General features: G+C 32.5%; 1 protein-coding gene across 1 annotated transcript; it reads left to right on the top strand.

Moving 5' to 3' along the window:
- Nucleotides 1-8670: 8670 nt before the first annotated feature.
- Nucleotides 8671-11935, top strand: LOC109337002 (seipin-1). The gene is made up of 2 exons (XM_019573853.1): nucleotides 8671-9338; nucleotides 11083-11935. The coding sequence occupies exons 1-2, from the start codon at nucleotides 8787-8789 to the stop codon at nucleotides 11785-11787; spliced, it is 1257 nt and encodes a 418-aa protein (XP_019429398.1). The 5' UTR covers nucleotides 8671-8786; the 3' UTR covers nucleotides 11788-11935.
- Nucleotides 11936-12477: the final 542 nt, after the last annotated feature.

Genomic DNA, 12477 nt, shown 5'->3' on the forward strand with positions numbered 1-12477 from the left:
AGAGGTGGAAATCGAGTTCGCCTCCTCCCAAGTCGTAGAGCCGGTCTTCCAACCGAAAATCGGGTCACGACAATCTTCAAGCTTTTACTAACTCATTGTCTTTATCAAAATTCATTGTCTTCATCAAAATATTGCTAGTGCAATCCTTGACACTTTGGACTTTCAAATATGTCAAAGATTTGAGGTCAACATTGTAGACTTAGATATTTTAATAATCTAGAAGTCCTAAGATGATTGCCTAGTTTTGAGTCTAAGGTAGGTAAACCTTAGGTGGAAGTATCCCAAGAGTTTAAAATGAAATTCATATAGATTGAGGAATTATATCTAAACATACACGATAAGTAGAATCATGCATAAGCATTAAGCATGCATGGTTTTTGTGCATTAAAGTTGTATCTATTTTAAAATCATGTATTGCATGATCATTCATCATATAGAGAGTTTACCATGCATTAATGAAAAACTATTTTCATAAATATGAATCAATTAAAATGATTGATAATCGATTATGTCTTGTGGAAATACGATAATCGATTAAGGATTGGTGTAATCGATTAAAAGGAGTTACAATGGCTAAATTCCTAGGATTTCTGGCTTATTAATCGATTAAAGAGATTGATAATCGATTAAGCCTTAACAAAAAAACAGTTTTGCATAAATATGTTAATCGATTAAGATAATATATATCGACTAATATCAAGTAAAATCAGTTTCATATAAAAGTTGTATTTTCAACCCATGTGCATTATTAAGAAGGTTCATAATTTTATTGAGAGAAAGAAAACCAAGATTCTCAGTATATATTTTATATCATCTTGCTTATTCTTTGAGTGAATGAAAGTGAAATCTTGCATTGTTTTTTAAGAGCGAAAGAGAGAAAAATTTTTCTAGAGTGCTTCAGTTTCATTCATTGAAAAATCACTACATTATGTCACATTTAGTTTTAGGCTTCTTGTGAGAGTTCTGTAGAGGTTTTTAGAGTTGAGTTTAAAGTTTATATCTGCACATTAAGTGTGCATCGATAATTCGACAAACATTGTGAAAAACAAGGGTTAGTTCTCTTGATGTGTTAGTATCATCGTGAAAAGAGAATTTGTATCTTCACGAGGGCGGGAAGTATTGGATAGAGCAAAACTTCGACTGGAGCCAGAATCACGAAAGGTATGGTATATGAGTAGGCGAGTGTGAGGTCAAACCGAGCGAGTAGGCTCATCAGATTCGTGAAAGAAGTTCTTGATAGGTGTATTGAAAGTGTGATTGTATGAAATGATTGTTTTCCAATAGTGAAGAAAAATCTCTCGAGATCAGAAGGGGAGCCTGAATGTAGTTTACAAGTGGGCACGCAAATGAACTAGGGTAAAAATCCTTGAGCATTCTTCTTTCCCTATTTGTTTTACATTTTAGTCTTTATTGATTTCTTAATTGTTCGATTTCTGTGATTTGTGCATATTGTTATGAATCTGTGTTAAAATCAAGAATCAATTTAGGGTAATAAAGATTGTTAATCACCATTGTTTGCTTTGCAAGAAATTTAGATTTCAATAATAACAAGATACATTAAATCGATTAAAGCTGCTAATAATCGATTAACTGGAGCTGTTAATAATCGATTAACAAGTTTAATAATCGATTAATAGAAATAACTCTTTTTTTGAGCATTTGTTGGAAAAGTGGGACTAGTGATCCGCTACACCTATTCACGTCCCATCTAGATGTGATTTACCTTGCTAGTATCCAACAAGATTGAATGACATGGTCCTTGACGTGTGGGGTAGTAGTTAGGGAATGCAAAGATGTAGTAAGAGATTCGGGAACAAGGTATGGAGTTAATGTGACACATAAAATATATGCAATTGCATCTCTGTGAGATAAGCAACAAAATTGGTGGAATATAGCAATGGTGAATATGGTAGAGGTTTGACCAATAAGAGTGATGGATCTGTGATTATGAGTGAAAGTCATTGAGGGAATGGAAAAATATTATGTGACCAGTTGAAGTATGCTTAACTAATCAATACCAAAAATGACATCCTCTCATTGGATAGACAATAGGCAAAATGGAATGTGAAATACTTGTTACTTGGTTTCTTTATAGAGGCTTGTGTTGGTTAACAATGGCTCTAATTTCACATAGAGAGGAGGGGGTGAATAGGTGGTTTGGTTACTAAGGCTTAGAAAATCTTTCCAATGATGAATGCTTGGAAAAAAACTCTTCAAAGATTCATAAAGTTTCTCTTATCATGTATCAAAAGTTTCTAGCACACTTTTCAGAAAAATTCTCTTGAAAATTCATTGTATATTCTCGTGTATCAAACTTGTTTTGCTCATGGGAAAGGATAGTTAAAATACCATTTAGTTTCAAATTATTTTCTATTAAATTCGTTGATTATGTAGACACTTAATTTATTAACGATCTTTAAAACATCCAAGATTCTAAAACTGAAACTTATTTAATCGATTAACAAGTTTCTCATTTGCAAAGACTTAATTGATTAACTATAACCTTAATCGATTAATATTTTTCTGAAAATACTTAGTTAATATTCCATGAACCTCCAATATGATTAACTAATGTATGTTACATGATTTTGAAATGATATAAGTTCAACTTAGTTTAATGTATCAAAATCATGTATGAATACTAACGCACCTAAATCATGTATGAATGAAAATCTCATATGTGTGATGTTTATCATTCTAATATGTGAGATTTATCATTAGATTCATCCAACTTAGACTCTATCTATTTAAATCATTAGATTCATCCAACTTAATCTCCCTTTGTGCATTTGATATTTTAGTATTTGTGGATGCTTGTAAGGCATCAAATATTCAAAACTTGTCTCCCCTTTTGGCATGACCAAAAATAAATGTTACAAATATAAATGAGCCAAAAGTAAAGAGATAATGTAATTACTTTCTAGTCTTAATCAATTATACATGGCTTTAATCGATTAAGCATGTTATGAGTTCAGTGAAAATTGCAAATTTTGCTGCTCTTAATCGATTATGCATATGTTTAATTGATTAAGTAATGTATATTTCAACAATTCAATAAATAATTCTTGATTTTTCCTTGGGATTACATGCAATGTTTAGAATTTATTCATCAAGTATATCAATTCTATTATGAAACAATAAGAAATAAAATAATAGAGATGTGATCAACACAAATATTTCATATCATTCATGCATTTCATACATTAAAATCAGCAAAAGTCAATACAACAAAGATAACACCATGCTAAATACTGAAGGAAAACATAATTTAAAGTACATAGAGTCATAAAGTATGTAATCAACAATGACAAGCAAAAAACATACCCTATAAATAAACCAACTAGGACTACTTATTATCGCCTTAACTAGACTAACTAATAGGAGGTGGTTGTGAGAAGTCGTCAAAGGTCGAGAAAAGAAAGTTCAGATGATCAAATAACTCATTGTTGCAATCGCCTAAAGGGGAACCATCACTAGCCAAGCCTCCAACTCCCAAAAACAACTCCTCATCCATAATAATCAGCCTTCCTTTAACCACACTAGCGTACTGCCCACCCTTGTATTAGAAGTTACCATAAAATTCTTGAACTAGAGAGGGGTAAATATTACCGTGAAGTTCCAAAAATATGTTGGCCCCTTCAACCTCTAATTCCAGCGGGGGTGTAATAAGGATCCCTTCCAATATTAACTCTACCACCTTGAGTGGAGGAGGAACCACCACTATCCATATTTCTTTGTTGCCCAAGACGGCAAGGAGAATGATGAATACTAGTTGTATGCTTTACTTTCTTTGGTTTCCTGTCACTCATTTTGGAAATTTAATTGATGGTTAATCGATTATTTTAATCGATTGCAAGATTTGGGGTTAGGTTTCAAATGAGGGAGAACTGTAGGTTAAATAATTTGGATAAGAAATTGATGGAATACGAAGATTAGAGGTGTTGCATAGATGAAATTAGGTAATGGAGTTTTCAATTTGAGTGAAAACACAAAGGATTTGACGTTGAGGAAGATTTCTAGAGAAATATTGAAGTTTTAGGTTTTGAAATGCGTATATAACATTGTCACTGAAACTCTATTTAATTGACTAAGTGTAGTGTTAATCGATTAACAAATTTAAATTTTTTGCCTAGATTATTGATTAAGGGCCTATTAATCAATTAAAATTATATAAAAATGTTCTCAGGTAATCGATTAAAGGCTGCTTAATCAATTAATATGCTTAAAAATATGTTCAGTTAATCGATTAATAAGGTGAATAATTGATTAAATACAGAACTTTCACAGATTACAACACATTTCAGATTTTGCTAAGGGTTTGCTAAGATATAACTAGAGATAACTAATACTATACACTAATCAATCACTAATGAGGATACCAATACATATAAGAACATACTTAAGCAAGTATATCATGCATTCAACCAACAATATAAACAATGAATATATATTAAAAATAATTTACTGAATTTTAAGATAAACTTAGATACAACTAACTAAGATATGATTCATTAAAAATTCTTAGTTTTCTTCTTAATATGAAGAAAGTATCTCTAGGAAGTGGCTTAGAGAATCTATCGACTATTTGTTTTGAAGTTTCTACAAATTCTATCATACAATCACTTTTTTGAATATAATCTCTTAAGAAATGATGCCTAATTTCTATATGATTGGTGGGTGAATGAAGAACGAGATTCTTAGACAAGTTAATGGAACTTGAATTATCACATTTAATAGGTATTTTATTAATCTGTAGACCATATTCTAATAATTGTTGTTTCATCCATAAAATTTGATCACAACACACACCAACGGTAATGTTTTTGCTTTGGCGATTGAAAGAGTAACACAAGCTTGCTTCTTACTATGCCATGATACTAGTGGGCTACCTAATAGGTGACATATACCACTAGTACTCTTCCTATCCATTTTAAATCTAGCAAAACCTGAATTGGAAGAACAGACTAAGCTCAATGATGCATCCCTAATCATAATCACAAGCTTAATGTTCACTTTTAATATTTCATGATTCTTTTGGTAGTCATGAGATGAGATTCTTTAGGAATAGCTTGATATATAGCACACATGTAAATACTAAACATAATATTGAGCCTACTTGAAGTTAAGTAAAGTAAATAACCAATTACCCACAATATTTTGTTACCTCAATAGATTTACGTTTCTTATCTTTATCAAGATAGCGTGAAGTTGTCATTGGAGTATAAACTTCTTTAGCCTTTTCCATAAGAGGTCTTTTTAGAAGCTCTTCGCAATATTTTGTTTGATGAACAAATATCCCATTGTACATTGGCTTGATTTGTAGCCCAAGAAATAATGTAACCTCTCCCATCATAGATATTTCAAATTCACCTTTCATCAACTCAAATTTTTTTTATACATAAAACATCATTAGTAGCACCAAATATGATATCATCAACACATAGTTACACTAATAGAATATCTTTTACTGTTTTTATAATAAAAAAAGTGTGGTATCAACTTTTCCCCTTGCAAATCCCTTTTCCAAAAGGAAGGCACTTAGCCTATCATACCAAGCTCTAGGCGCTTGCTTTAATCCATATAAAGCCTTTTTCAATTTGAAAACATGATCTAGAAATTGGTAGTTTTTAAAACCTGGAGGTTGATCCACATACACTTCTTCTTGAATATATCCATTCAAGAATGCACTTTTTAGATCGATTTGAAATAATTTGAAATGCATGATTGATGAAAATGCTAAAAGAATTATTATAGCCTCTAACCTTGCTACGGAAGCATAGGTTTCATCATAGTCAATACCTTATTCTTGATGGTATCTTTTAGTTACAAATCTAGATTTGTTTCTTCGGACTCGTCAAGTTTATTTCTAAACGCCCATTTAGTGCCTATTATAGGATGATCATTTGGTCTAGGGACTAAATCCCAAACTTCGTTTCTTTTAAATTGGTTTAGCTCTTCTTTCATAGCTAAAGACCAATGCACATCCTCAATAGCCTCTTCAATAGTCTTAGGCGGAATTTGAGAAACAAATGTAAAGAAAATACAAATATTACGCAATAAATTTTGCATTACCACTCCCTTAGAAATATCACCTATCATATTATCGATTGGATGATCCTTCTCGGTTTTCCATGCTCATGACATTCTTTCAAGTTCTTGATTTGTAATTTAATCTTCTTGCATTCACATTCTTGATCCTTCAAGTATGCATCCTCATGTGAATCCACAAGATCATCATAGATACCTTTCCTCTCATCTTTTGGAGAAGACTCATCAAATACAACATATATAGACTTCCATAGTCATTGTTCGATTATGGAAGACTCTATAAGCTTTGCTATTATTAGAGTAAGCAAGAAATATTCATATATTCGCTTTAGAATCAAATTTACTTAAAAGATCTTTTCCATTATTCAAAATGAAGCATTTGCATCCAAAAGCATGAAAATGAGAAATATTTGGTTTTGGCCCTTATAAAGTTCATTGGAGGTTTTCCTAAGAATAGGCCTTAAAAAGTATTCTATTCATAACATAGCAAGTGGTATAAACCTTAGCCGCCAAAAAATACTTGGGCACTTTGCTCTCATTAAACATAGTTTTGGCTAACTCTTCTAGATTTTTATTCTTTCTTTCAACAACCCCTTTTAGTTTCGGGGTTCTAGGTGTGATGTATTGATGTTAAATACCATGTTTTTCACAAAACTTATAAAACTTGTAGTTTTCAAATTCACCATAATTATCACTTCTTATATATGGTCACAATCTTATGGTTCATTTGGTTTTGGACTAATTTGGCAAGCCTCTTTAAAGATTTAAAAGTATCACTTTTGAGTGTAAGAAATAAAGTCCATGTGAATCTTGAATAGTAATCTACAATAACAAGTGCATAGTAACTTCTATCAAAACTCATTATTTGAGATGGTCCAAACAAGTCCATATGAAGTAACTCTAATGGTCATGTTGTGGATACCATATTTTTAGAAGAGAAAGAACTTTTGATTTGTTTTCACTTTTGACAAGAATCACAAATTTCTTTCGTTTTAAACTTGAGTTTAGGTAGGTCAATTAGTAAGTCCTTTGTAGCTAACTTGTTCAAATGGATATGAGCAGCCCGCTTATGCCAAATCTAAATATTTTCATCTTTTGAAATTAAGCATTTTGAAAATAAGGAGGTGATGTAATCCAATTCAACCATATAAATGTTATTTGTTCTATGACAAAAAATTTAACACTATCGTCTATGTCACTTTTAATTATGCAGCACTTAGAGTCAAAGATCACCTTATTACCTTTGTCGCATAATTGACTAATGCTTAAAAGATTATGCTCCAAGCCTTCAACATAGAGCATATTTTCAATGATTGTTTGAGAAGCATTTCTAATCTTTCCAACCCAAGTATCTTGCCTTGATTATTATCTCCATAAGTGACATGACCATTTTCTTTAGATGATAGCTCAATAAACTTGGTCTTATCACATGTCATGTGCCCAAAACATCCACCGCCCAAGTACCATTAATGTCCATATGTCCTTAGGCACACCTACAAAATAATATTTACTTGTTTGTTTTAGGTACCAAATAGTCTTGGGTCGCTTAGAGTTAGTATTCTTGGGATCTTGTCCCTTTTCAGTCCAAATACAGTAACCATTGAGCATACCGTACAATCTAATATGACAAGTATTTGAAGTTTGACCATACAAACCACAATAGAAATAAGTAGGAGATTTATGATATGAATTTTTTGAAAAATCAACATGTTTCTTGTAGCTTATGACTACCCTTATAAAAATTAGCAATTGTTTCCTTCAAACATGTTTTCTCTTTTTCAAAGGATTTGCATTTTTTACAAGAGGATGTCATAGTCATTTTTGAAGCACAATCACAAGTTGAATTAACACATCTAAGATATAAGTTTTCATTTTCGATATTGAGTTCATCAATAAATTTTTGCATTTCAAGAATCTTCTTTTCATCCACCAAAATTAACATTTTCCTAACGACATTTATTTTTGCTAATTTCTTTAGTTCTTCATAAAATTCTACATAAGCACCATATAATATGTCATATGTGGGGGAATCATCAAAATCACAATCAGAACCAGAGTTACTTACCTCATTTGAATTGTCTTGTTCGCTATTTCCCCAAGAATCATGATTTTGTATCATTAGACAAAGTTAGACCAACTCAACATATTGTTATAGACAAAAATAACAGAATTAAAATAGTTTGTGTTTAATTTGAAATTCATATAATTAAAGTAACTATATGACATTACTTAATTGGTGTAAGGAGAGATCTCTCATACTTATCTTCTTAAAATAGTAAAACTTCCAAAAAGAAGTAAAAGTTGACGAGGTACGAAAAGTAGATTAAGCTAATCCAATATTTATCTAATTGTGTTGAGCCTCTATAATAAAATATCAAATTTGAATGCTTAAACTTCAACTGACGGAACTGTTCTGTAAAAAAAAACCAGTTTGTCTTTCAGTGTTCTCTTCTCATGCAGATTGCCACGACACCATCTTCTTCTCACATGCACAAGACACGTGCGCTGCCACACCATGTAACATTGCCTTGCTGCATTTCTGTCTCATCCTTACTCCTCTCAAATCTCATATATCTGTTTTCCGATGAAGGCAAAAAAGAACAATAAAAATTAAAATTTTGTAATTGACATTACATATAAAATTTGGGACTAAATATATTTCTCCATTCTTCTTTCCCTCCCAGGTGCCCATCACCCTTATATAATCTGTCTATTAAACTGCACTCTGCTACGTTCCCATGGAGGTAGAAGACCAAAATCACTTCTTTCTTTTCCCTAAACCATCCAATTGGTTAGAAAAACTGTTATCATTCCAAGTAGATTTCATCTACAATTGCCTAGTTTCTATCTTTTCCCCAATTTACTCTCTTTTCACTTTGACCTCCGAATACTACCATCGTGCAGAAGAGACCAAAGAAAATGTTGAATCAGAAGTACAACAAGCTCCTTCCCAAATCACTTATGGTTCCAAGGTGTTGCTAAAGAAACTGGGACTTGGATTTCTGAGTGCTGCATATGTATGCATGGTCCTGGTTTTGGTTCTGGTTGTGGCTTCTGTGGTGGGTGTTTGCTTGGTTCGGTTATGGGTGGAGGAGCCTGTGTTTGTAAAGGAAAATATGTATTTTGATTACACTGATGCTAACCCTACAGCTGTGTTTTTGTTTGATGGTGGAGTTGGTGGTCACATCAAGAAAAAGCAGATAAGTGTTCCAGTTGGCCACACATTTGATGCTTCTTTGGTTCTTGTGATGCCTGAATCTGACTTCAATAGGGACCTTGGCGTATTTCAGGTATGCTTTTCTCTCTAATTATCATTGGATTATATATATACAATGACAATTAAGTATTTTCCTTCCGTATTTGTTTGACTACATGAATCAAATCTAGACAATACTTAAAAAACGATAATTTGAATTAATCGTATAATTTGCTTTTTTTTGGATGAGAGGAGAATGCAGTTTTATGATGTATGGGTAGGATTTAAGAGAATAAGTATATCATGAAATAAGTTATCTATTTCTGACATTAAAATTATGATATGTGTATTTTTTTTTTATTTTTAGAAATATTATTGTAAAAAATAATTAAATATAACATATATCAGCTAAAGTTGGAGTAGATAACTTATCTCTTCATTTTAGGAAATGATTTATTCTCATGATTTCAAGCTATCTGGTTTTGAAGGTTTTAGGCTTACATGCTTTACTGCAATTTATTTCATTAACTGAAACTCTTCACTAATTAATTCCTATTTTCTGAATACTTATAGGAATTCATGGTAGCTCTCTTGGCTAAAGCCTTAGGAGCGATCTTATGATTCTCAGACTCTAGACAATTATTAGAAAATTATCTTCATTACTAACTGTGTCATAACTTGTATTTTCCCTTAAGTTGCAATGTTGACTATGAAAAAACCTTGTGTCATTTCTCAATTAGGCTATAGTAGTTTGTAGGATAAAAAAACTTGGTTAGTAGTATTGAGTAGGACTCTAGCTTATGGCATTACCTTAAATGTTTAAAAGGCTTATCATCATCTCATCATACAATTCAACCTTCATGTTCCTTTCTGCATTTATCGCTTCTGTTCATATTACTTTGCTTTGTAATTTTAGTTCATTCGAGATAGGATTGGGTAACGATTTTAACCGTTTTTCCCTCCTTGTTGGGTAGTTAAGTTAGTTACTTCACATTGTTGTTTAGTAACCAATCTGGTTTTCCTTTTCCTTGGCTATTTAGCTTGCCTTTGTTATGATGCAATACACAATAATAATATCAATACACAATAATAATATCAATACAATCACTATGCTTTTCTTCTCATATTATCTTCCTCTTCTCCTTCCTTCTTACTCTGGTTACTAAGATGGTATCAGAGCCACAAAGGCTCTTATTCGTCTTCCTCCTTCCTTATTTCTTCAAGCTAGTGATCTTGCTGCTACTAAATTCTACTTACCTTCTTGATTAAAATCTCCTTTTTAAACTATTCTTCTAGCTTCATTCCAAAATTATGGCGAATCGGAGCTTCATGGATTTTAACTAAACACTTATATTTTATTGAGGACCCAATTCAGTTTGGAGTTAATTGGAATAGTTTCACAAGTAAACACTTAATTTGATCCATCAAAGATATTCGAGTATACCAATTTGGTCCTTGAAGAATTAGGAAATAAAAATTATTCTCCAAAGATTTCAAGTTGGGGTTAAATTAGTTCTTTATATGATAAATTTTGTTAGACCCAACTTTAGATCTCTAAGGACTAATTTGAGCTTTTAATTCTAAGTGATAAAACTGGTCCATGCAAATATCTAATATCTCGAGAGGACCGAATTCAATATCTACATGTTTTACAAGTATGTTCAGAAATCCTAAAAGTAATTGAAAATGTGATAGCTCTGTTAGATTTGTGGAGTGACATCTTTCAATGCCAACATTAGTTAAAGCATATTATTATGATTGGGTATATATATTAATTGTTGTTAAGCACAGACTCATAAGGGTTTTGTATAAGGTTTACCATAACTGTAATTTTACAGCTGAGTGCAGAACTCCTATCAGTAAATGGAAATGTGATAGCAAAATCTAGCCAGCCATGCATGTTGAGGTTTCGAAGCTCCCCAGTTCGACTAGCCCGGACCGTTTTGATGGGCGTTCCTCTGGTACTAGGAATCTCAGGAGAGATCCAAAAAATTAATGTAGAAATAGTGAGGCACAAGGAAGACCATAGAAGAACAAATGCTATTAGAGTAACTCTGCATCCAAGAGCAGGAACATCATCTCTGCCAGAGATATATGAAGCTGAAATTGTGATGAACACTCATCTACCTTGGTCCAAAGAGTTGGTTCGCCATTGGAAATGGACATTTTATGTTTGGGTGTCCTTATATGTGTACATTGTGTTACTTATCTTTCTACTATGCTTCTATAGGCCCCTGATCTTTCTTATAACACCAGAGTATTTCGGTCATGATAGGGTGAGTGAAGTGACAAGTGGAGAACATAATGAATTACAAGTCAGGGAAGGAGATGGAAGTGAGGTTTCCGAGTTGTTGAATAAATGGCGAAGCCGGAGAAAGAGAAAAGCGATCACAACATATGGTGGTGGTAGTGGTGGTGATGATGGTGTTGGTGAAACCATTGGCTCATCAGCTTCCAGCATTAGCAAGACTACTAGAGAAGATGTAACCAGTGTCGCTGTCGAAGATGATGTTGAGGACTCTGAATCAGTGTGCCTTGGTTAGAAGTTTAATTGCAGTTCAAACTGTTTGGAATGGTTGAGAAATTGATCTTTTAGTTATATAAATACAGTGTTACAATTATGTCTGTGAACTTTGTAAGCTGTGACCGCATGTATGTTCTAATGGTATGAAGAAGCAAAGTCTTGCACTATATATCTTGTCACCATATTCACATTCTTCACCAAATGTTATCAATGTAGTTATGAGCATGGTTGCGTTGCATACATAGCTAATGGCCTAATGCAGTTGTATTATTCAGCTCACCATATGGGCGATGTTTCCATACATGGAGGGTAACAATGGAAAGAAAAAAATTTAGAAGTTATAAAATACATTTGTGATATTGATAAAGTCATCTCGTAAAGTCTTGAGTTACGGGTTCATGACAACTTCAAGGGACTGCCTTAGAATTAAGATCATTTTAGCTTGAAATTAAGAACTTTATAAATCAAAATTCGGTTTTGGTATTGATAGAGATTTTTAGGATAAATTTGTGGGAAAATATGGAAAAGATATGAAGATGGAGACGCCACAAGCTCAAGAGTTTGATGAGTCAACGATATTCACCACAAGGAAGGATCCTTGATAAGAATTTAGACGTCACACCGAGAAGGTGATGAGTCTTAGAATGCCACAAGAATAAGAATCTAGATAAGTTCGAATTAAGGAGTTTTGACTCAACTTTAGGAATTC

Source organism: Lupinus angustifolius, unplaced genomic scaffold (assembly GCF_001865875.1).
Source record: "Lupinus angustifolius cultivar Tanjil unplaced genomic scaffold, LupAngTanjil_v1.0 Scaffold_1_670, whole genome shotgun sequence".
NCBI classification, from domain to species: domain Eukaryota; kingdom Viridiplantae; phylum Streptophyta; class Magnoliopsida; order Fabales; family Fabaceae; genus Lupinus; species Lupinus angustifolius.

Coding starts and splice junctions, on each gene's coding strand:
- LOC109337002 (XM_019573853.1), top strand. CDS start 8,787: ATGGAGGTAGAAGACCAAAATCACTTCTTTCTTTTCCCTAAACCATCC. Junction 9,339..11,082: donor GGGACCTTGGCGTATTTCAG/GTATGCTTTTCT, acceptor GTAATTTTACAG/CTGAGTGCAGAACTCCTATC.